The sequence below is a fragment of the Enhydra lutris genome, unplaced genomic scaffold (genome assembly GCF_002288905.1).
Source record: "Enhydra lutris kenyoni isolate GAN:26980312 unplaced genomic scaffold, ASM228890v2 scaffoldscaffold20, whole genome shotgun sequence".
In the NCBI taxonomy this organism is placed as follows: domain Eukaryota; kingdom Metazoa; phylum Chordata; class Mammalia; order Carnivora; family Mustelidae; genus Enhydra; species Enhydra lutris.
In genome coordinates, this window is record NW_019154104.1 from 21,253,473 (window position 1) to 21,279,289 (window position 25,817).

Consider the following 25,817-nt stretch of genomic DNA (forward strand, 5'->3'; position numbering starts at 1 on the left):
AACACCTGTCTGTGATTAAAGAGGCTGAGGCCAACAAGGAAAGTGGAGCAGGACAAGAGGTGAAGAAGGAGCCTTGGGAGTTTTGGGGGCCCTGGCTCCAGATTTTTTTTTTTAAGTGTGGAGCCCAGCATGGGGCTCAAACTCATGACCCTGAGATCAAGACCCAAAGCTGAGATGAAGAGTCGCTCACTCAACCAACAGAGCCACCCAGGCATCCCCTGGCTCCAGCTATACCAATACTTAGGGGCATGGCTGGCCTTCCCCAAGCTCAACTCTGCAACTTCTCCTTATAGGGTGTGGCCAGCACATGCTCCTTTCATTGGAACTGGGTTCAAGCTGGGGTTCTCTTGCCTGACAACAAAGCAATAGTATTGAAAGAAGGATGAAGGTGATGGGAAGATGATGGCAAGTTCATGGAGGCACCCTTTGTAGCCAGAGAGGCTTCCTCTCCCCCAGAACATGCACTTCATTGCAGTGCACAGACAAGTTATCAGAGTCTCCTGGAGACAGACTAAGACAAGGAAACGGGCCAGCAGGCAATGTGGGAGGCAGCAGTACTGTTGGAGTCCAAAGTCAACATCAGTGGCTGCAGGAAGACTTGAGAGAGAACAGAGAGGCATGGAAAGAGCTTTGCAGACAGCAGGCACATCACAGCATACAAACAACAATGTCCACAGATCATTGGGTGTAGGTGGCACCAAAGCAGAATTGGGAGGTGTTACAGACTGAATTGTGTCCCCCCAAATTTCATATGTTGAAGCTCTAACCCTGCAATGTGACTGTTTTTGAAGATAGGGCCTTTAAGGAGGTCATGGGTTGGGGCTCAGATTTGATAAGACTTTGGTCATAAAGAGAGGAAGAGACACCAGAGATCTCTCTCTCTCTGTGTGTGCACAGAGGAAAGGCCATGTGATGACACAGAAGCAGGAGGTCATCTGCAAGCCAGGTAGAGAGGTCCCACCAGAAACCAGCCCGGCAGGCACCTCAATTGTAGACTTCCAACCTTTGGAACTGTGAGAAAAATAAAGGTTTGTTGTTTATGTCTCCCAGTCTTGGTATTTGGTATTTGGTATTTGGTATTTTGCTTGGCCACATGAGCTGACTGTTATAGGAGGAAATTGAAAAGATAGAATAAATACAGGAAATCCAGAGGAAGTCCATTAAGAGCATGATTTCTCACTGAGAAGTTTTAACATCTTTGTCTCCTTATCTCTGCCTCCTTCTGATTAGTATATGGTGTTATTATCAAAGGCGAAATTCTCACATCATTAGAAGGTGCTAACACAGCAACCATCCACCAAATGTGCCACCCACCAGCATCAGGGGTTTGAACTGCTTCTTGGGTGAGTATGCAGCCGGCCAATTTATCCCCATAGTCCCTTCTATTTCCTTGTAGAAAGGGGTAGAAGCTCATCTCCTGGCTGCCAGGGGTAGGACCCATGGTCAGTCATTCAGTCAACATTATTCAGTACCTACTAGTGCCATGAAATAATGAACAGCCTTCTGGACCGCAGGGTGATGCTCACACCGAGCTAATAGCAAGGTCATGGCTTCTAACAACTTTGACCAGTAGTCATGGTTTATTACACACACACACACACACACACACACACACACACACATTTTATATGTGGGGCCTCATTTATGACATATATAGGTTATATATATTATAGTCGACCCTTGAACAACATGAACAACATGGGGATGGGGCACTGAATCCCCGTGCAGTCAGAAACCCATACAACTTCGGACTCCCCCCAAACTTAACTGCTAATAGCCTGCTGTTGATCAAAGCCTTACTGACAATACACACAATGCATATTTTGTATGTCATATATATGATGTGTCATATTCTTACAATAAAGTAGACAGAGAAAAGAAAATGTTATTAAGAAAATCACAAGAGAAAATACATTTATAGTACTGTACTATATTAAAAAAATCTGTGTATAAGTGGCATTCAAATTCATGTTGTTCAAGGCCCAATTAACCCTTGTATATATATATAATGGGGGGGTCTATATATATGTATATATACATATATATATATATATATATATATATATATATATATATATAATATCCATTAATATGGATTGTTAAATCTAGAGAGGAGAGAAATAACAAAAGTGAATTTAGAAAACTTTTAGGCCAATCACTTAAAAAAACTGAGAGAAAAGTTTTAGAATTCATCCTCTCTCCCTTAACAAAAAATTGAGACATAGTTTTATTACAAATTGTAGAGAATATGACAAAAAAAGTAAAACAGGTGAGTTGGAGGAAGAAGCAATGGGTTGAGGGGTGTCTGGAGGGGACCCCTAGAGCTTCACACACATAAGGAGTGTGGTCCACAGAGCAGGTGTGGGAGAAGATGGAGACACAGAGTCTGGGGAGATGGACAGTGAGGAATGGTTCATAGCTGTGGGAAGACGAGGCATGGAGTGCAAAGTATTATGGGACAGTGACTATCACTTCTATTTTAGAAATGAAATACAAATACGCTACAGCGCTCATTGGAAATCGGGGCCTCTAAATGGGGAGGAAACCTGGAAAGAGTATGTGGGAAAGGTGAGTAGAAGAGTGTGTTTGCAGTCCCTTGCACTGTATGTGTGGTTTTCTAGACCTGATGCACTAAAGAGAAACAAGACACGAAGAGGTTCTGGCTAGAGAGGGAAAGGACTACAGTACTACAAAGAGGGAAGAGGAACTTCTGGCTCCCATTCATTCATTCATTCATTCATCCAATTTTTTTCATGTTGGGGAAAGTGAGGAAAAGAGAGACTATAAAGAACTCCTGAATTGTGGGTCACCAAGAAAAAATACCTTCCATGGAGAAATGTGAGATGAGTGAAAGGACATGAGGGTGAATTTAGCCACTCAGAAGGAAGACTACATGCCAGGCCAGTATCTCAGCCTTCTAGGTTTTGGTTTGGATACAGTGGCCCTGGCTATCACGTTGCCTCTGATCTTTCCTTCCCTGTCACCTGAGGTGGGCTGGGAAAAAGAAGACGCAAAGATTCCCCGGTGTCTGGAATCACATAAAAGCAAAGTTGTAATGACCTCTTCGGCCCCTTTCTTCCTTACCCCAAACTTTCATTAAACATTAAGTTCATGGACTTCCATCACCCTAGCCGGTTTTTTAATAACCCTCAGGGTATTCAGGTCCTTGCTGTCTTATCTCATTTCGTTAATTACATTTCAGGATCATGGAGGGTTGGGAGGCAGAGAAAGAACCAGCATCCAATTTCAGAGAGCAGTGCGACCCCGAGATGGGCAAGCAAGATGATGTAAAAAATCAATTCAGCAGTCAGCTGTGATGCACAAATGGCTCCCAGGGATAGGGTAAGGACAGCCAAGTGCACAGGCGGATAGGGAATGAGACAACTCGATCTCTCTGTGTGGGGCAGTGTGATGTGACTTCTGCAGGGACGAGGCATAGCTCAGTGCCTAGTGAGTGGGGAGAGATCTCTGCAGAAACCCTGCAAAATGTAGGGCTTTTCGGACCACTTGGAACTGAAATGTATACCGTTTTGCATTCCCAGATTGGTTTGTCAAGTGCTGTAAGGCTTGGGTGAATAAAAATGGGGCTCTGAAGAGGACCCTGGCAAAGGACGGTAAGACCTCCATTGTTTGGCGATCTCACACAGGTGAGCTATACGACCAAAACGGCCTCTGAGCAGAGTCTGCAATGACACAAACCCTAGGCCTCAAGGCTCATCGTCTGAATTCAGAAGAGCACGCCCCTCGGAAAAGACTCTTTACTCTTGCTTCAGGACCAAGGCTAAGGGACTTGGTCGTTCGATTTCCTGGTATGGTAGATTGATTTAAAAATGAGTCTATTTCTCCAGCCCTTGAATCTGGTCTGGGCTTGTGACATGTGTTGACCGATAAAAGACAACAGAAGTGCCAGAGTGTCAGTTCCAAGCCTCAAGAGGCTTTGCCTGCTTGTACCCTCTCTCCCGGAATTCTACTATTCCCACGTGAGCAAGGTCAAACTCGCCGGAGGATGAGAGACTATGTGAGGGAGAGCCCAGTATCCCAGCCGAGGTCATGCTAAACCACCTGGAGCCAAGCACGTGAGAGAGCCCAGCTAAGAGCACAGAGCTGTCCGTGGCTGCACATGGATACCAGCCCGAGCCCAGGGGAGCCAGCTGGCACATAATCATGCGAACCATAGCAAATGCCTGCTGTTGGAAGCCGCTAGGGTTTGAGGTCGCTTATTACTCAGCGATATCTAACAGAAACACCTGGTCTGCCTGCAGATTGTTGACCAGGAACAAGAAAACAAACCAACAATCTAGCTTAAAAAAGCTAAAAAAGCTAAAAAGCAGAAACACAGACTCGAAGGTTGTAATGGTCTGAGGCTCTTTAGGGAAAGGGAAGAAGTTTGTGGCACTTCCTAAGACGCTGATCATTGGCAGTTGCAAAGCGCAGTATAAAAGTCATCCAGGAAAACTTAACTGAAATATAGTATCCTTTCTTTAAGAAGGCAAGTGCATGAACCATACCTAAGAAAGATTCTTGTTTGGGGGCACCTGGGTGATGCGGTCAGTTGGCTATGCAACTCTTGGTTTGTTGGGTTCAGGTAGTGATCTCAGGGTGGTGAGATCGAGGCCTGTGTCGGGCTCCGTGCACAGCGCAGAGTCTGCTTGGAGCTTCTGTCTCCCTTTCTCTCTGCCCCTCCCCCTTTCTCTCTCTCTCTACTAAATAAATCAATCTTAAAAAAAAAAAAAAAAGAAAGTAAAGGAAAAGATTTTCATTTAAAATACTTAAAATAACAGGCTTAAGGTGTTAAACACTGTTTATCTGGGAGATTCATTTGTGTGTGCGGGGACCATACTACCTGAAGCAAAAATCGGGGGTACCTGGGTGGCTCAGTTGGTTAGGTGAATGCCTTCGGCTGAGGTCATGATCCCAGAGTCCCGGGATTGAGTCCCGCATTGGGCTCCCTGCTCAGCAGGAAATCTGCATCTGCCTCTGACCCTACCCCCATCATGCTCTCTCGTTCTCTCTCAAATAAATAAATAAATAAATAAATAAAATCTTAAAAAAAAAAATCAGGTAGCATCTTAGATAGAACTTTTTGTAGCTTCCAGGTGCAAAAGGCAGCGTATGCTGGGGAAGTGGAGTTCGGTTGTCATGATGTTGGCCCTTAGCCACTCATGGTGACAATGGAACTGTGCGGTTGAAACCAGGATGACCCCAGAAGATCCGCACAGAAGAACCAAACTCTTCCCATATGGCCTTTCCTTCCTCACAGGTGCCAGAAGAGCAGTGCCATAGGAGGCAGCCGGGGCAGAAACACAGATGTGGGCTGCAGGGCCAGCCTTCCTGGGCGGCCTGTGGGCAGCAGATGGAAAAGAGACAGGGTGGAAGAGCTGCATTTGCAGAAAGCCGCTGTCTGCAAGACACGCTTCACTTCGTGGCTTGCCCTTTATGGCTTCCTCTGAACACCTATGCCCAGTTCTTTCTGTTCCACGTACCTGAAGTCTGCTCCTTTCCAAGACACCATTAAGCACCACAGGGTGCTTAATGATAAATAAATCATTAAAAATGATAAAAATAATGGTTCGTATTTATTGCCTGTGTAATACATGCCAAGGACTGGATGAACTCATTAACCCTGTACATTAGTGCTACTGCTCTCTCTCCTTTAAAGAAACAGAACGGAGGCACAGAGAGAGAAAGCAGCCTGCCTAAGGTTGCAGTTAGAAAATGGGCAGAGGCAGGACCCCAGCCCTGACGCCTGGCTCCACACCCATGCCCTGATTCGTCCTGCGGGGCTCCTTCAGTAGGCAAGTGTCCCTATTCCCTTCCTGGCTGGGTGTGCTCACAACCTTTGACCACAACCCTGACCCAACCCGTCACCAGCCCTGGAGCCTCTCCCCAGCATCAGTTCCCAGGGAACTGCGTGGCATGCACCTGTTCTCTGGGGGATGAGGTCCTTTGCCTGGTGGCTGATTAACACCCATCACCTGCCACAGGCCCAGGGAGAGCAGCACTGGCTTGGGGATGTGTGCGCCCACCTGAGACAGCTCAGCTTTCAGCTTCGGTGAGCAGAGCAGTCGCGCACCCAGGGCCAGCTGCCAGCGCCCCCTCCCCATCCCCGCCCCCGCTGCTGCTGACAGGGCCCGAGGCTCCAGACTGCTTTATCTCCTGCTTAAACCTGTCTCCTCTCCCTCCTCCTCTCTATCTGGGAGTTTCCTCGTGGTTCTAATGAAAAACCCTTGTGTCACATTGAAAAGTTGCCAGTTATTGCTGCTGGGAATAAAATCTGGTCTCTGCTGGGCGGAGACTCCGGAAGCTTCGAGCTGGGAGTGAGGACAGGCTGGTTGGAATCACCTCTCCGGTCAGGCATAATGAGATGCTGCCAGGTGGGGCCCTCCCCGACAGCGCTAAACAAACACACACCAGGCCCTGCCAGGCTCCCCGCCCCACCTGGACCGCCTCCCTGCCCCGCCTCAGCCCCGCACACCTGCCAGGAGTCAGTGGGCTTCCCTCAGGCTGACTGGTTCAGGCTTTTTCCCCACGTCCCCCAGAGATCAGACAAAGCAGGGTGCCCCTTCTTCTGTGAGCTCTCAGGTCACACAGCTCAGGGCTGAGCACAGAGCCTCAGGGCTACACAGTGGCTTCCCCAAGGAGACCTGGTCAGTGCACCTGCAGATTATTCAAAATGCAGGCTCCTCTGGATCTACCTGGGGTCACTGAATCCAAATCCCCACAGCTAGGGTTTGGGAAACCCCATTCTGAACCCCTTCCTGCCTGGACAGTTCTGCTCAAAACCACTGGACCCGACTGAACTGACCCAAGGGAAGATGCTTCCCCCCCATCCCCCTCAAACCACCGCCACACACATGCTCTCCTAGGACTGCGAAGTCTCATGTGCCCTTCAAAGGCCAGGTGTGACTCGCACTGATCCTCCCAGCACATGGGGACAGTCATTCCTGTCCCTCTTTCACAGAGACAGAAGCTCAGAGCCCCTTACAGGCTACGGCACCAATGCACGCAATGTCACCCCACCACCTCCCTCATGGCCACTCTCTGGGACAAAGGCAACCACAGTGAGATCAGAAAGCAATTTTAGAGGCTGGTACTTGGGGAGACCCCCAACATGACAGTTGGGTGGGCGCAGTGGCTCTGGGGCTAGCAGAGTCAGCGACAGACCTGACTCCACAGAAATCCACGTCCAAGTGCAAGCTGAGCGCCAGCCTCCGGCCACCTTGAGGAACGCTTTCTTTGGAGAAAATGGGAATCTCAGTGATTCTCACAAGGGGTGATTCTGCCTTCCTCCTGGCTCTGCCCTGGGAACGTTGGATGATACCTGAAGAGATTTTTGGTTCTCATGATTGTGAGGTGGGCTTTGGCATCTAGTAAGTAGGTAGAAGTCGGGGAGGTTGCTAACTATCCTAAAATGCAGAGGACCGCCCAGGATGTCAATAGCGACATTATCAGTGAGTCCCGGGATAGACGGAGATGCCTGCTCCAAGCCAGGGATGTCCTTGGTCCCCTGAACACAGGGTGTTCACTTAGCATTTTGGATTTGGGAGAGGAATTTTTCTTAGCCTCAATTTCTTGTTATTCATCTAGAAAGAGGAGGCAGATCAACCTAGGGGCCAGCAGAGAAAGGCTCACAGGTTGAACACACAGCCAGCCCTCTGTGTGAGCTGGGTTTAAAGGACCCACTTTACACCAAAATCCATTAAATGCTAAGACCCAGCTTAAAACCTTGATCCCTCAGATACTGGTCAACGCTTAAACAATAGCATATGGATGGATATCGTTCGGTGTGAGACTGTCCGATCAGATTTATTCCATCACGGATTCCCCAGGGTGTCTCTCCTCTTCACCGAGGATTCGAAAAACAGACCATTTAGTTGAAAAAATTGAGTTTCCCCTGCATTAACAGAGTGGGAGTGGAACCAGCTCCGGGTGCAGATCGTAGCACGAATGCTCCTGAGGAAGCCGGGCTGGAGGTGCCAAATATTTTCTTTACAGTTGATTTGATGAGGTTCTGGGGCTGATGGTGTGTGGAGGTGGAACGCCTCCTGATGGCTCAGCCCCCTCCGACAAGCGCAGCCAACACCTCAAAGGGCACACATCATTTTCCTCACCCGTAAAGGAATCTGGGCATTTTATAGCTGAAAAGGGACCCATTCCACTTGAATTAATCAAGAGGCTGAAGGTAAAAGTGCATTACGTAGCTTTTAAGGACATTCTTCCTGGATTGACAAGGTCCCGTGGCCACCCCCTGGAAAGCTTCAACAATGGAATGTTTCTTGACATCACTCAAGGGAGGTCTGCTGTCTTCGCGGTACTTGCGTGGGGTCTGTGTTTTTTCACTCATCAGTTTAAGAGATGACTATGGTCTGCCTCTTGGTGTGGTACATACTTGTTAGCCGTGACCCCGTAACATTTCTCCTTTGTTAAATTAGAGGAAAGCAGTAATATTATTGAGGGGAAACATACCTTTCAGCCACTTTGGACATTTTTAAACAATGTCTGTCAATCTGTGCATTCAAAAATGTTATCTGGGGAAAGATAGAACAAAGGTATTAAGATCAAACTTGATTTATTTCCCCTTCTCCCTATGAACCCAAACCTTGTATTTCCATCCATAACCAAACAGCTCTTCTGGCCAGCCTTTGCCAACGCTCCAGCTTTGCATTCCAACAATCATTGGCCTTTCCGAAAGTTCCCACCATACTCGGGAATCACACTCCACAATTTAGCCTATGCTAATATTCTGTACTGTGTTGTAGCCTAAGTCTTGACTCCCAAAAGTCATTGCAAGCTTAAAGGCAGTGGTAGATATCCTACGAAGCTTAGCAGCACTTAGAGGCACTGTAAATATCTGGTTGGACTGATTTCCAGTGATTTCCCTCTGCACACCCTTCACAACTGCATTACACCCACCATATGCTTGGTGTACTTGACTAGATCATCAAATAGCGACTTCACATACGTTTCCTCTTGCCCACCCCAAATAACCTTGTCAGGGGTGGGCAACTTTGGGTTTCCCCCTCAGAAGCCAGTAAAACATAACATAAAGACCCTGAAGTCACTTCATTGTCAGTGAACCCTAGAAAGGAGTCATGTAATTAGCCATTGTCTGCTGTCCCTGGTTGACCAGTTAGCTTCTCGTCATGAAGGAAGGCAACATTGAACCAAATAAAGCTGAAGTGGCACAGAGTGGGGCTTTCTTTATTTGTAAACTTGCCTTTTGAATCACAGCAATAAAGTCGGTGGTTCTGAGCTGGCTTACTCTGCAAGTTCATTACAATCTTAAGGACTCTGTGATATCTGTCCCCCCCACCCCTCCACAGCATTCTGTGGGAACCCCAAGGGGCTGGGATCACTCCTCTATGTCCTTCTCTAATAACTGCTGGGGGAACTCCGTGGAGATTTTGTCCTCTCGAGCTTTCGTGGGTTGTTCGCACACAGCACTCAGAGCTTCAAGTCATCCACAGCTGGGTTCCACTGTGGTTTCCAGGAACTCAAAGCTCACTCAGCCTTCAGAGATGAACATTCAAAGGGTTTTCAACCTGGCCACGTCTCCTCCTGGGAGTGCAGTAGTCAATTCATTCACCTGTTTCCGGATGTCCTCTTTTGTAGTTTTCCTGATTGGCTGACTGGGTATGTGCACGGGGCTTTGCGACTGGGACTCTTCTGTCACGCCATACACTGACTAGAGAAGAAGCAAGAAGATAGAATCATGCATCCTCAGAGGGGCAGGACGCCTTAGGGGTGGGCACAGCAAGAGCTCTTTTGATGCTTCCAATCCCCTCTGTGACGTCCTGACAATAAGTGACCAGCCCCTGCCAATTTCTACAGTGAGGGGACCTCTTCCTCTTGAGGCAGCTTGTCCCATCTTTGGGCTACCACTGTTAGATGATCTTTCTTTTCACTAAGCAGCAACTGTCTCTCGACTATCAGCGTGTCTCCAAATATGGCCCTAGACCATCTGTGAAGAATCATCTGGGGGTTCTTCGTAAAGATGCACATTGCTGAGCCCCAACCCCAGACCTCCTGAGTCTTTGTGGGCAGGGTGTGGGAGCCTGCACTTTTATCAAATGGCCCAGGTGATTCTGAGGCACAAGAAAGTTCAAGAACAACTGTTGAAAGTTATGCATGGAAGAGCTTCTCTAGATTTTCTGTTCCCCAGCAGATGACATGCTCCTCTGGTATAAACTGGAGAGGGTCGGGTTTCAGACTCTTTCCTTTTCAGCCAAACAGCTTATGGCCTCAGTTTCTCCCTATGCTATGGCTGCTTATTAAGCAGTTTCCTTGTGCTGGAGACAGAGGAAAGACAATCTTTGCTCTGGGAATGAAATGAAACCCCAGAGGCTACGCAATGTATAGCTGAAATCTATAAAATCAAGAAGGGGTCAGATAGAGAGGATGTGAGCTCCATGAAATTCTGGAAGATTAGAATTAGGGGGCCCTTAAAAATTAAATGAGGATGTTTTAAGACTAATGTCATAAGGTCTAAAACCTACAAGGGCATAACTCACCTCAGTAAAGAATAAAATATGTAAGTGGATTCAAGAAGTTGAAATATACGTCATGTCGTGTGTGTGTGTGTGTGTGTGTTTGTGTGTGTGTGTGTGTGAAAATGAGAGGATTGGCCATCACAAGAAACAGCAATGCCTGGGGGTACAACTCTAGCTTCTTGAAATTAATATCATGGGGGACAGATATGTCCTCCGACAATACGGCCCTTGGTGCCATGGTGAAGTTGGGGTATACCAGTCGTGGGGCAGGCTGAGGGGGGCAGCCTCAAGTATGTCATGGCCACTGCCACTTCCAGGAGAGTGAAACACGGATAAACAATGGTTGGTCCATTCACAGGTGGGTACGATGGTGATTTGAATTTGGATGATCTACGTACATAAAAGATTTTCAAAGTACTAAGCTCACCTTCACCTGTGGGACTTGGATACTTTTTGTTCCTTTAGTTTCTTTTCCTTCCCAGAGCCAATTGCTACTCACCCTCCACACCTCAGCACACTTGAGCCTGCTTTGGAAGCCCTCAGGGAGCCCTGGGTCTGGTGTCCCCTCCTGGCGCCCTGGCACCATCCAGCATTTCCCTGCCACAGCCCTTCTGACAGCCTGGGGGTTTGCCCCCTTCCCCCGCACCCTCTCTCCCAGGCTGTGGGTATTGTGACGACTTGTGTCACCGTATTTCAGCAGCAAGAAGGGCGTCAAGTACACACCAGCCACTCCACAAATATTTGTAGAATGAATGAATGAAATGGTTTCAAAGGACAAAATGGGGTAGAATTAACAAACAGCAAACGACTGTTTGAACAGTACCAGAAACAGAAGGGCTATTTGCATCAGGAATTTTTAATTTAGCTAAACTAGCGAACCTTTTTAACCTTTTGTGGGTTCTTCAGACGTCGGCATTTCCTGATATCCATTTCTGTTGTGTTCACACAGCCTGGCTGAGGAAAAAAAAAAAAAATCATATAAATTACCAAGTGAAAATCACACCTTCCATTGTGACCCAAGCGACACCATCAGACCCAGTCTTTGTCTTTCCCATTACAGGTATTACATGATTAACTCCACTTGGCTGTTTACAGTTCCTTTTATAAAGACGTTTCGTCTTCAGCATGTGTTCCTGCATGGAGGCCCCATATGAAATATCAAAGCCTACCCCTCACTATCTAGGGGTGACAATGCAGAGGCTAGAGTGAAGAGTTTATAAGCATAAACGTCCTTTTTTTTTTTTTTTTAAAGATTTTTATTTTTTTGCCAGAGAGAGAGAGAGTGAGAGAGGGAGCGCAAGTGGGGCGAAGAGAAGAAGTAGGCTCCCCGATGAGCAAAGAGCCCGATGCAGGACTTGATCCCAGGACTCTGGGATCATGACCTGAGCCAAAGGCAGATGCTTAACTGACTGTGTCCCCAGAGTAAACTTCTTATTCAGAGTGGCCAGATCGTTTCAACCACAGCCTTTGTTACTAAACATTATCTGACCATCTACAACAATCCAATATCATGATGGGGAAATACTTCCTGTGTTCTGCTTTTAACCAGCTTTTAGACATAGTTTGAGGACATAGTTTCCTCATTCTAGTTCCATTTCATGAGGAAAATGCAAGATTTGTCTTAATCATAGGAAATCAGAAATACAATCGCACCTCATTATGCATGGATTTTGTATTTGTGAATTCACCTACAAGCTAAACTTTATTCATAACCCCCGAGTCCCTCTTTGTGCTGCCTTCATGATCATTTGTGGACACAGACAGAGCAGCAAAGGCTGTGAGCAGCCCGATGTGTGCATTCCCAGTGACGCAAAGGTGAGGTTCTGCCTTTCTGTTTCATCTCTTACTGTGAACAAATGTTCTTTTGATGATCTATTTAGGACCACCTTTTCCACATTTCTGTGCTTTTTCTTGGTGATTTTGCTGTTTAACAAAGCCCCGGAGCACAGTGTGATGTGACCTCTTGTGTTCCTACTCGCAAGAGGGTCATGGGGTGTGTGACAGGGAACACAGGTGTGTCAGAGAACACTGGTGGTCCCGAATTCAGTATCATGAATCAACAACATACATTAAATAAGACGTCTTTAAACAGAAGCAGGCTATGGACATGGTTACCTACCGATCAACTGAAGAAAAGATTGGGACCAGAGGAACCGAACCCTGCATGTCTCCCAGGATAGTGGCTCAGCCCTGGCTAATTCAGCGTGCCGGTTACTTTGCAGAACGTAACTACCGTGAATACTGACAATGGACCGCATTTGAGGAAGATTATTCTAAGATATAGAGTTGAATGACAGCAGAAATGGAAACTGCTTGTTCAAAGTGAGGGGAGGGAGAAACATCTACCATGCAAATAGATGTCAAAAGAAAGCTGGAGTTAGCTGTACTTATATCAGACTTAAAAACCAAAGACAAACGAGAGGCAAAGAAGGGCACCGTATCATAATAAGGGGACAATCCAACAAGAAGTTCTAACAACTGTAAATATTGATGCACCCAATTTGGGAGCACCCAAATACACTAAAAAAAAAAAAAAAAAAAAAAAACCCAAAAAACAAAAAAAAAACCCAAACTCAGAAACTACTTATTTTGGGGCTGTAAACTTCTGGGGCCCAGAGGTCCCAGGGGAGTTCCTACAGTTCTCCTGTTCCAAGTCCGTATTTCACGGATGAATAACTCTTAAAAGCTGAAACTGACATACATTCCAGACAACCCACCAAGATTATATTGACGGAATGGCAAAACCAGTTTCACAAAGTTCAGCAATGCTCTTTAATTTTAAGAATGAGACACCTGGTGGCTAAAGATAGTCTTTTCTTTCAAGTGAAGGAAGAGGGAAACAAAACAAAAACACAGAGAAGCAAGGGGAGCTTTCTCACCACTGGCCTGTGCACATCCCAAAAGGCCCGTTCTTGACTATCCAAAATTTTCCTTTCCGTCTTGTCCTTTTTCCGATCTATCCTGGAAGAGCAAAGAAAGGAGATCAGAGGCTCCTGTTTCTAGAGGCTTAGTGCACATGGGGCTCTTGGCATCTGTGCGGTCCCTGCTCTCTGAAGGGCTGTGACATAGGGGCGGACCCTTCCCTCAAAGGAACCTCCAGAAGTCCACACATGGGATGAGTATTTTTCTTAGGCTGGACTGCAAGTCATCACAGATGTGGACTGAATGTGGTGGGCCTAAGGAGAGAACCAGAATCTAACTGTCCAAGTGAATGATTAAGATTGAGATTATTCAGAATTGAATTATCCCTGGACATACCCCCCCCATCAAAGTGGATACTGCGTATTCAAATTATAGGAAAGAATATAACCATAGGCCTGCCGTGTTTCATCCTCAAGTTTGAGAATTTGCTTTAGATTCAGAGTCAATAGAAATGTCTTCAGAATACTGCAATTGCATGTTTTAAAAGTCACTTAAAGCCTCTAGCTTTCTAAAAGCAGAGTAATAGCCCTAGCATGTGACAAGAGCCAGAAAGCAAATACGGCTGGCTTCAGCTGGGGGAGGCACAAATTGCAGGAGGGAAATTACAGGTGACAAAGACAGATTCATTATGTTCTGATCAGTAAATAGATAAGAGGTTTTTTTGTTTTTTTCTTTTAAGCCTGTATTACATCATATTACCTCTCTAAGTAAAAAGTAACAGATTAATTGTTGTGTAACTTCTGGTTCTTGGCTCTTTTGGGAGCACTTTAGTTTACAGCCCTGAAATAAACCATAATCACCCTGAGATTTCTGTGATAATTACCGTGTACTTCAATGGCCCACAATTATAGTATAATCACGGACTTAATCAAAGAAGTTAATTGAGAAATACCGTATATGTACAAAGTAACAATTTCCCTGCCTTTTTCAACATGCGATGCTGGGTGATCCTTAACGTGCAAATTAGCTCTCCCCTTTGCTTCGCAGTGGCTTCTGAGTACACAGGTTGGATTCTGCCTCCTCCTCCCCCCTCAACCCTGCTCCCACTTTCTCTTTCCTCGGGGGCCACAGCTCCTCCAGCTCAGCTCAGCATCCAGTGCCCATTTTACTCCTGGCTACCGGCAATACCAGGTAGGCTCTGCAGGCGTGTGGAATCATGGGCTGAGGGGAAAGGTAGAGACTGCAGAGGGAGGGGTGGGCCATGGTACCATGCCAGCCACTGGACCCGAAGTCCTTGGGTCATTTCCATCTACGACCACACACCTGTGATGGATGCCCAACCGTATGGCCTGAGACCCAGCCCTGGGTGATGGACTGCAAAGCTGCCCACCGAATGCAGAGGGGCCCTGCTCAGGGACAAGTGGCATCCAGAGAAAAGATGCTCGCCTTTGCCTAGCTCAGTGTCCTTTTCTGATCCCCTCCTCTGCCCCATTTCTTCTGTGAACACTTCTGGCTAAATCAGAGATCATTGCTGGAGAGGGCGAAAGAGAACCCAACCTGAGCTAGTTCTTTTCCTAGAATTGAAAGGACCTGGTTGACAACCGTGCTTGTGGACAGGGGGCCATGTATGGGCCACTTCTCATGTTTCCTTAGGGAGGTAGGAATTTCCAGTATACTCTTGGGGAGGGAAAAGTATGGGGGAAACACCCCAGCTAGTCTTTCATCTCCTATACTCCAGGGGAGAAAAAGGGCCTTCACTTTGTTGGTGGATCTGAAAGAAGGAATTGAGGAAGCTCAGGTCCATCCTTTCTGGGTCCCGTGCGTGGGCCAGCCTGTTCTTGGGACGCCTGCCCCCTACATGCAGTGAACTTACAGGGCTCACATCTGCCCTGGGGTATGGGGTTCTCAGATATTTAGGTTTGCTCAGCATGGGCAAGTTGAATTCCAGGGTAAAGATCTGTGGTCACAGATCCAAAGTCATGCCCTAGAACCTGGATTTTATCAGCAATAATCACAACACACTGGACTCCAACGTCCGACTTCTGTGCCTTATTTCTGATGTTCTCAACCCCTCCTCTGGGGGCAAAGGGAGAGGGACTGGCCTCCCTAAAGCTCCAGCACGTTTTCCTATGCAGAGAGAATCTCCAGAAAAGTGGGTCTGATGTTTTTTCAGCCCCTGAGCCCAGAAGAATACTTGGAAATCTCTTTAGGAAACAGAAACTTCTGTTTCTATAGAAGAGATTTCTTCGTTGGGGAGCAAGCCCATTCCCTGCTAAGACACATGCTTTTGAAGTTATTTCAGAGTGCCATTGATTACAAAGATGAAACTTATCCATCTTGACCTTGATTTCTACTCTGCTGCTCTCATGCAAGGCGACAGCATTTGACCAGCCGTGGCTGGCCGGCCGTGGAAGGAAACCACTCTCACACCACCTCCACATTCCCGACAGTCTTTCTCTCTTTTCCAGGGTCTCTGTCAAGTTCACCTACTTCACTTGCGCTTCTGCTTGCATAAAGATGAATTCCCACTTCCTTGCAAAGGCCCTCTGGAGTCTTGCTAAGTTTTCCTAATGAGAAATCAAAATGAATGAGAAGGCATTAATCCTTGTAAGTGTGCACATCGACACCTATGCTTATTACAAGGCGGTCATCTATTTTGGTTACTCCCAGCAGAATAGCAGCACCCCACTTTAAATCCACTGGATATGAACCCAGTGTGATTTGGCCCCAGACCCTGCTGTACAGAGCAGAACTATTAATATTCATTTACACACCCATTAAATCTGAAATCTCTGTGGTTCACCTGGTTCCTCTTTTCTCGTGTGTTTTACACGAACGCAACTCACATGGCGCTTGTCATCACCACCACGCAAGAAAGGGAGAAGGGTTTGTGGCTATTCATGCGGGATTTGGGGAAGGGACGGGGGCTGGGGGGCTTTTTGCAGCCTATTGGACATCTCCGAGAGCAAAAGCAAGAAGGGATTCTTGAGAAAGATGCATCTTCCAGCAAACTGGGGCCCGGGAGGGCGGCAGGAAAGAGAAACACAGATGACCTGGCATTCGTGCCTTTGAAAGTTTGGATTCAAAAGCAGGAGAAAAGGGAAAGTCTATATTTGTGATGCTCATGAAAGGAAAACCCAAAAACAGAAAGAAAGAAAGGGCATCCAGGGTTGCCTTTAGAGGAAGAGGGGAAAAGCTTTTCTCTAAGTCTGTAGTCTTACCTGATGGCACAATGGGACAGTGAGGGGGGTGTTTGACAGGTCCCCTAATGATCCGCCTAATTCTGATGGAATGCAAGGACAGAGCCCACATTATGCTATGTATTTTCATAGAGCTCATGCCAGCACTAATTGATTACCCTCATTAGTGGATTATTAATATAAAAGGAGCTTCAGTTGAAGATCAACCCACATAAACTCAGTTATTATCAAGGCTCAGTGTATGAGTACCTAAAAAAAAACAACCTGTTCCTTTCATTCTTCTACTGTTCATGGGAAGCAGAGTTGGTGATGCTTACGTATCAGTCAATTGGGGAGCAGTTACATAAATTATGAACAGATATGCCATGGAATACTAGGCAGCTATCAAAACCAATAATGTAGATTATTATTACTGACACGGAAAGATTCTCAATATGCTTACAGCATATGATCAGGGAAAGAAGCAGCTTACAAAGTAATGTTCAGGCTATGATTCAAGGTTTTTTTGTTTGTTTGTTTTGTTTTGTTTTTGTAAAGGAAAAAAAATGTATGTACAGAAGAAATGTTAAGGGAGAAGGATTGCAGGCTTTCTCCTCTCTTTTCTTTGCTGTTTGAATTTAAAAAATTTTTTTTTATTTTTTTATAAACATATAATGTATTATTAGCCCCAGGGGTACAGGTCTGTGAATCGCCAGGTTGAATTTTTTTTTTTTTTTTTTTTTTTTTTACAAAGAGACAATGTCGTCAGAAAAAAATTAATAAAATTACTGAATTTTGAAAACAAAATACTTTTAAAATTTTCTAACCCACTTTTAGGCAGAGGTCAACTTCAAAGAACATCTTGATGCCGTATTCTTTACAAACACCAAAGCGGAACAGTATAGGGCAAGAGAGAAGAAAATGGAATAAAATCTATCTGGAGTTGATGCTATCTTTTCTAAAAGATAGGACCTTTTCTAAAACATGGAAAATGTGGGGAAGAGAGACACAGTGGGGGCAGGCCACGTGCTTCTGCAGGCTGGATCTTTTGGATGGGTCACACTAGGAGAGTGATGTAGCACCTTGTACGGGGTACACAGAGGTAGGAGAGTGGATTCTGAGTGAGGGGTGATGGCTGGTAAGTGAGGGCTGATGGGGACAGGAACTAGGTGTCCAGATACTCAAATTCACTGAACAGCCATGCTAGGGTTTGCTTGGGAAGATCAGAGTATTCCAACATATTTATGTGTAATGGCTCCCATTGATAAGCACACTTTGGCCAGGTCCTGAGGCCCTGGGTCAAAGGTACCATGTCCTCCAGAACTGTTTCCCCACTGGCTTGTGCACAGGTTCCCAAGAGCGATAAAGTCTGATGCAATGGGCCTCACACTTATTGTGGGAAACTGGGGCAGCACGAGAGGGAGATTGGGAAGGAAGGAGCTGGAAGTCCTGTTAATGTTGTTGGTTGACCGGGGAAGGACTCCTCGCTGCCCCCAGGGCTGGCCCTCCCCCTTGCTGCCAGCCTTTCAGTCATTTCTTGGCTCAGCAGCTTCCGTGCCTTCTGGAGGGTATGTGACAATTTGGTCAGTTTCCCAGATTCTCTGTGACCCATATAAAGTTTGGTTTAGGGGAAAGACTCTGCAACCATAAATCTGAAATATTTCAAAAATTATCTGAGCTTCGAGTCCTCCGTGCCGTGGCTCTGTTAAACGAGATGGGTGTGAGTGTGGTGGGGCCTCTGAGTTTTGCAGGAATCACATTTTTGAAAGAAGGTGGTGCAGGGGGAGAACTGGGCATTTCTATTCATTGGACACATATCTTCTGGATTGAATTTGGTCCTTAGATTTGACCGCCAAGAATGGGGGAGTTGGGTTAAAAGATGCAATTAAAAACTATCATAGAGTAAGTTTAAAAAATTCTCATATTGTCTCTGTTTTCTCCTTTTGCGCAGCCATATGCACTGAAACACAGGTATCGATTAGATTCCCAGAACGGCCACCATAATCAGGATACAGAATAGTTCCCAAAAAATAGTTCCCAAAAAATAGTTCCCAAAAAAACTCCCTGTGCTGTCTCTTTACAGCCAAATCATGCCCTGACCTGTAACTCCCAGCAACCAGTGATCTGTTCTCCCTCGCGATGGTTTTGTATTTACGAGAGTGTGCTGTAAATGGAATCACACAGCGTGTCGTCTTTGGAGACTGGCTTCTTTCATTTCACGTAACCTCTGGAGTAGTCACCTAAGTTCCACCTAAGTGGAACACCTAAGTGTTCCACTCGTGTGGAACAACAGTTTACTCCTTCTCAACCACAGAGGAGTGTTTATTTCCCTGAATGGACATACCAATGTTTATTTCACCCTTTACCTCCTAAAGCACATCGGGGTTGTTTCAGCTTTTGCTTATCACAAGCAGAGCTGTTCTACCCAGGTTTTTGTGTGAACAGGAGTTCTGATTTCTCGGGGGTAGAAGTGGAACTGCTCAGTTAGATGGGATGTATATGCTTAATTTTGTAAGAAACTGCCCGTCCATTTTCCAGAGTGGCTCTGCCATTTCGCATTCCCACTGGGCATTCCCAGGACTCTTTATTTTGGCCACTCTGATAGGTCTGCAGTGACATGTCACCCTGGATTTCATCTTAATTTCCCTAATGGCTGCTGTTGTTGAACATCTCTTAATGGGTTTATTTGTCATCCTTAATGTCCTCTCCGGTGAAGAGTCTGTTCAAGTCCTTTGCCCATTTTTGAGTGGTTTGTTTTCTTACTGCTGAGTTTGGAGCGCTCTTGTATAAAGATGCAATTTTATTGGGTGTTAAGAAGAGGTGAGAACAAAGGAGCCCAGATAAAAGGGACTAGGGAGAGGAAAAAGGAAAAACAGAAGCGGAACCAGAGATGCAGATACGGTTTTACTCTCCTGCCACACTTAAGCTGAGAAATAACCGCACTTACCGCTTCATAATCTGCCAATTCCAGTCTTGCTTTGTTCTGCATTGTCCTCTTACAGAGATAGATGGCTGAGGGAAGAAGAGGAGTTACATGTGCAAAACCGGCCGTGCGGTGGCGTCACAAATCTGTCCACCCGTCTGTCCATCTGCTCATCCAGCCAGCCCTCCCTGCGCCCAGTGCTGCGCGGTGCAGAAGATGCTTCCGCGATGCCTAACCTGACGCTCAGGATCGGAAGAGGACTCCATCGCCCACGTCTTGACTGCTCCCTTTAGTCCTCCTCACTCTGTTTCACTGCAAGCATCCCCCACCAGGATCCTCTTTGACATACATGATCATGTTCCCTTCCTGCCTCCACTCCCTGTCCTGCTTCCTCAGCGACCTCAGAGCACGGTCGGGCTCCTTAGGGTGGCATGCTTGGTTCTTTAAGACCCAGTCTGCTTAGCTTGTCAACCTCTTCCTTCCCTGCCTCACTGGGCATGTGAGGTTCCCAGACCCCGTTCAGTTCCACGCTTCTGCCTATGTGTCTCTGCACAGGTCTTTCCACTTCCCTCTTCTTTTCCTCTCTCTGGCAACCTCCTCCTAATCTTGAAAGACCCAGCTCTGTGTTCCAGGTAGCATCTCCCTACCCTCACCCATGAAACTTGATTCCAGTGCACCGTAATTATGGGTATACTAGACTGTCTCCAGCTCTAGGCTGAGGGCTCTTCAGGGGCAGAGGTTGTGTCCTACAAATCTTGAATCCCTACACCTAGCACCAGCACCGGCCCACCAGTGGAGTGGATGAACAGTGGAAAGGGTGGACAGCTTGGGTCTCTCTTCCCAGGCTAAGAAGGGTTACTGGCCCTCAGTTCCAGAGGATTCTTTCCGAAGCCTGCTTTTATCACTTCCTCTCCCTGCCTCTGCTTCTTTAGTATCTCCCTCCTTCTCCAGGGTCAAGTCGAATGATCCAAGGAAGACAATAGATGAGCGGTACAAATGACCAATAAGATGAACAGGAGAGAAGGTCGTAGAGGGCCTGTGGCTGACCTGTGGTTTGGCAACTTAGTTAAACTAGGAGATCTAGTCAGCTCCTTGCTGGATCAACCAACCTCCTCCATGTGATCTGAGAAACGTGCTCATGGCAGCTTACAATACGCTGGGAGCCCGTGACTGGCAGCCTACTCTGGTGTGCTCACGCCTGTCGAGCTGTATGTGAGAGTGAGTCAGTTGTGTTTGTTCTCAGATCTGTTGATGTCAAGCATACCTGTTATTTTAATAATGCAAGTTCCCTCAATATGACACTTCACTGATGAAATTAATGTGAAAAGAGAGAGTTGTGGTTTCCAGGAAGACCCAGGTGAATGGTTCAGAACAACTTGTTAAAGAAGAGTTGGCTGACACAATTGCTCATGAATTTGGTAGGAGTGAAATAACTGAGAAAATGGGGAGAAACAATAAAAATCTGAAAGCAGTCAACATGCAGGTTGTTTCAAAAGTGTGTTTGAATTCTTGATGCACTTTAAAGATGCCCACACTGGATGGTTTATCTTCAGTGTTTAGTTAAGAAAGAAACTCAAATTATTGGGGCCTGTAATCTAAGAGAGTCTTTGGTCCTATCTCAAAATTCTGTCAAATGATTGTTCCTTTGTATAGCTTATGTTGGTACAAAGTGATTACAGTACGAATGTATCTCTTCTGCATAATCCTCCATTCACAAGCCTTTCCAGAGAACCAGGCAGTCATAGCTCTCCATAATGTATGCCAAAGAGGCATCTGCTCTATTACAAGGTAACTTCTTCACTCTCTTGGACCACCATTTAGGCAGCCTATGGAATTGGGGGCCACTAAAGAGAAGCCTGTCACCAGCTCCGCTATGCTGGTCTCGTTGACCCAGGGGCAGAGCTGCTCAGTGGAGGTGAAAGCTACTTGGCCAATGCTGTCCTAAGCAGTGTTTTGTACTGGATAAATGGAAAATGCAGGAAAGTCCAACCCAGGTTGGGCTCTGGGCTTTACTTAAGCAGAATCATCCTGAGAAACTTTTAACCAGTCAGAATGGGTCAGAATGGGCTAGCTGGGTTAGGAAGTAAAATACCATGTCCAGAATGCAAAGTTGGCACCATTCCTCGTGGCCATGAGCTACTTGGTCACGTGCTTTCAGCTTGCTTTCCCTGTGGCTAATGTCACATGCGAGGGAGCCTGCTCACTACAACCAGCGAGGTAGGGTGTGGCTGTTGAATCGACCTTTTCTTGATATAGATTTTGGGGCTTGTCTCTGCCACTGTAGTACTTTCAATGGTGGTTGCTCTAATACCTTACCAATCAAATGACCATTGGCCATGGCAGCCAACCCTATTTCAAGGCACCTGGGGGATGTGCTATAAACTCAGAAGTTGGTTTTTCTTCGATATTTAAGTTCTTATTGTTAAATCTTTGTCTCCTTGCCCTCACACCTGGCAGTCTTACCTCCTGGCATCTCACTTGGATGACCCACTGCATCTCAAGCTTGCCACATCTCACCACGATAAAATAAGAAAACATTAAAAACCATATGAAGTGAACGGACTCATATGCTACACATGCAATTAAACAATAAGAAACTATTGACCTCGTCCTATTTCGATATACTTAAAGAACTGATTCCCTTCCCAAACTTTGTCTTCATGAGTGACATATTTACCTCAATCTCTTAAATCAGGGACCCTGTATAACATGTATTTCTCTGTGTTCCTCATACCCTCAGATCACTTTGTAGTACAATGGGATTTTAGCATTGGAAGTAACCTTGGTGACTATCAAGCACAGGCCCCTTGTTGCCAGATGGGAAAACCAAAGGCCCAGAGAGGTGAAGGGATTTACCGACAAGCCAGTTGGTGCTGGAGGTGGAATGAGAACTGATGGCTGCTTCGGAGTTTTTTTCATAATGACATTCGCCGCTCATTCATTTATTCATTCGTCCACCCATTTAAATATTTAGCGAGGGCCCCTTGTGTGCCAAGCACTGTTATTATGGTGCTGAGGCATCACCATAATAGCCTCTACCACCCGTACGAAGCTCACTGATATCAGATGCTGTTCTAGAGACTTTCCAAATGTTCACTTATGTCCCCATAATAACCTATGAGGTGGGTTCTGTGATTATCTTCATTTTAGAGCCGAGGGACGTTTTTCAGGTCATTCCCCATTGCTGAGACTCCCTAGCGCTGCTACCTCCATTCTCAAAGTCTCTCCTTGACACCGACGGCTTTTTGATAAACCTGTCCCTCCCGAACGACTCGACCTTCTTGGTCATTCCTCATTGACATGAAACCTCTGAATACTCAGGTCGGCCTCCTCACCACCCTCTTCCTCCCCATCAGGCTGCCTCCTCCGACCTGGAATGTTTGGATGGTAAGGCTGTGATTTATTCAAATCTGTGCCCTAGCAACTGACACAGAATAGGTGATCAGTAAAGGTTTGTTGAATGAGCGAAAGTTTTTGGTTCTTCATCAGTCCGAATCACACCTATTCTGATTTCTCACTTTGCTTTCATCTCCTTTCTGCAAGAGGGCCACCACGGGACGCACACTGTCGAACACGACCTTAGTCATAAGAATACTAACCACCACCACGGTTTCTACTGAATCCTTGCTATAGGTCACACACCAAACCTTACAAGCATTGCATTTCATCGTAACAAAACAACACTAGGAAACAAGGGCAATTATTATTATTCTGATCTGCACATGAAGTTTTTGAGGCACAGAGAGGTTAAGTAACTTGCCAAGATCACACAGCCAGTGGAGTCAGTTGATCTTGGAGCCGCTGCCCTAACTTCTCTTTTGGTAAATACTTTGATTTTCGGACTGAACTGCTTTGGAAGTGCTGGTGAGTACTTTGGATCCGTACCTTGACTTCTCCACCTGAGTGGAGTAACTGAGTGGCATAGGAAGTCAAAATAATTTTGTTTTAATGAGAGCCTGATATAAATTGTTATTTCTAGCCTTGTTCATGCTGCACATAAAATCATGATGTGGAGAAGCTCTGTAGGAATGGGGGACTAATGGCCTGGTGTATGCATACCCAACAGCTGAAGCTTGTGGATTCATATTTAGGTGGGTATTCTCATCTCACTAGGGTCTAGTTATCTGGTCCTGCCATGTTCTCCCCCTGCCCCTTCACTGCCTGTAAGGATATTGGTTTTTAGATTCACCAGAGCACACAGCTGCTGCATGGATCTGAGCTACAATGACTCAAATTTCCAATTGGGCTTTCACGAGCAGTATTCCAGCCCCCGAAGAACTTGTTTTGTGACGAGCCAAATGTAGCTCTGGTTTTCAGTTGGAAGCTTTAACTCTCCAGTTATCACAGCCCAGTTCCAGAGGGACCCAGAGAGGTGCCTGTAGACAGCTGTGAGGTCCATCAGAAGGCTTCCCCCCACCACCCACGTAAGGACCATCCTTCAGACTTGAAAACAAAAGAACTGTGGGATTGGTGGGCAATGACTTGTCCGCACCCCACCCTTGGTTTTGCTCCCACCTGCTGGCTGGGGTTGGGAGGGAGCCAGTCTAGTGCACCGCCAGGTCTCCTGGACAGGCTTCCCTGAACACTGCCCAGCTGCACATCTCCCCCCAGTCTCTGCAGCTGCCTCTGCCTTCCTGAGCAAGCCATCCTGCAAAGAACCTAGAGAGAAGCTCTGGGTCTCACCAAGTACTCCAGTCCCAAGGAGAGCCACTGTGGACTGCCTTAGCAGCCAAGTCAGTGACAAGGACACTGTGTAAAGGGACAGACCATGAAAGAAGCATTGGCCCGGAAGGCTCTCAGATCTGAGTTCCAATTTTGATGCTTCTACTGAGTGTCTGTCAATCACCTTTTATAAAGAATCAGGACTGTCTGCAACTATTTACTGAGTTCCAACCATGCCTCGGCCCTGCACGGGGCACTGGGAAACATGAGAGTGAACAGGTAGGACCAGTCCCTGAGCTTATGACTGAGCATCTAGATAAAGAGAATGCAAGGTGAAAAGTGCGAGCGTGTGGCCTCTCTGAGGCTCAGGTTCTTTATCTGGAGTATGGGGACAATATAGTTTCTTCAGAGGAAGTCTCATAGAGAGTATATGGCCAGAGTCTAACAGATCCCTGCCTACTCCCTTCTTGCCAAGCTCCCAACTTCATCCACTCTTATTTTTCTCGACCAGGGTACCTTTGGTACATTCCTCCCTGGTCTGTCTCCCTTTCCCACTAACGTCTAACTATGAAAACCTCCAATGAATTATTAATAAGTCTTGACAAGATGGTGAGAATGGAAAGAACTAGGGGGAGGTGGCCCCTGGATCCAGCCCTCCCTGAAACCCTGCTCCAGAAAGGACTGGTCAGCAGCTGTTGTCTTGGCTCTCCATGACTCCACAGCTTGATAGAACTTTTCTTCCCTTCCCCCATTCCCTTCCAAAGGCTGCACCTTTCAGTGTGCTCTGCCTTTCTTCATTATGTGGAACAGGGAGCTTATTACATGTCAATGGTATGAAAAGGATTAAGCAGGAAAATGACCCCTCCTCCCTGCGCGGCTGTCACCCAGACACCAGGCATTTGTCTTCCACACTCCCAAGAGTGACATTTCTTTACTGCTCACCGTAGTCGGTGTTTTCAGGCTCCCAGCAGTTGGAAGGCCAAAAGTACGGGGCCTGCAAAAGAGCACAGGTGTCAGGACTCAGAGGAATGGTGGCACCTGCTCTCCTCTGCCCGGAGGCAGGGTCCACCTTCTCCAGCACCCAGTGAGGACCCCCCCACCCGGGGACATGCTCTGCCCTGTCTCTTTTGTGCCGACACCACATCCCAAACTTTCTCCTGTTCTTAATTCAGTTGAGGCTGTCAACATTTTAACCCAGGTATTGAGAAATGAAAGCTAAGGTGAGCAAAATAAATGCAAAAATGAGAAACTTAGTTTAGAGGGCAAACATATCTTATCCCAAGACAAGAGAAGTCAGACCGGCACAGTTTACTGGGCACACAAGCTCCAAGTTCCTTTTATCCCTTTGAATTGTGTGCCCCTAAAACTGATATGTGGAAGCCCTAGCCCACAGGGTGGCTGTATTTGGAGTAAGGAAGTAATTAAAGTTAAAAGAGGTCACAAGGGTGGGGCCCTGATCCCTTAGGATTAGTGTCCTTAATGGAGGAACTGCCAGAGAGCTTGCTTTCTCTCTGTCTCTGCTATATGAGGAGGATAGTGAGAAGCGGCTGTTGGAAAGCCCGAATGACAGCTTTCACCACAGACTTAACCTGCTGGAAATTTGACCCTGGGCACCTGGCCTGCAGAACGGTGGGAAATAAATTTCTGTTGTTTAAGCCCCCCAGTCTGTGCTATTTTGCTATAGTAGTCAGAGCAGACTGA

The 25,817-nt window shown here is 46.5% G+C and overlaps 1 protein-coding gene across 1 annotated transcript in view; it reads right to left on the bottom strand.

Annotated features, from left to right (window-relative positions):
* The window catches only part of LOC111148541 (regulator of G protein signaling 6), a 541,239-nt gene that overhangs the window by 61,690 nt on the left and 453,732 nt on the right, over nt 1–25,817 (bottom strand). Inside the window, exons 6-12 of the mRNA XM_022505182.1 lie at nt 25,059–25,110; nt 19,479–19,543; nt 15,843–15,919; nt 13,370–13,451; nt 11,370–11,444; nt 9,587–9,685; nt 8,467–8,528 (exon numbers count right to left, since the gene is read on the bottom strand). Coding sequence (XP_022360890.1) covers nt 8,467–8,528; nt 9,587–9,685; nt 11,370–11,444; nt 13,370–13,451; nt 15,843–15,919; nt 19,479–19,543; nt 25,059–25,110 — 512 coding nt within the window. The remainder of the gene's footprint in view (nt 1–8,466; nt 8,529–9,586; nt 9,686–11,369; nt 11,445–13,369; nt 13,452–15,842; nt 15,920–19,478; nt 19,544–25,058; nt 25,111–25,817) is intronic.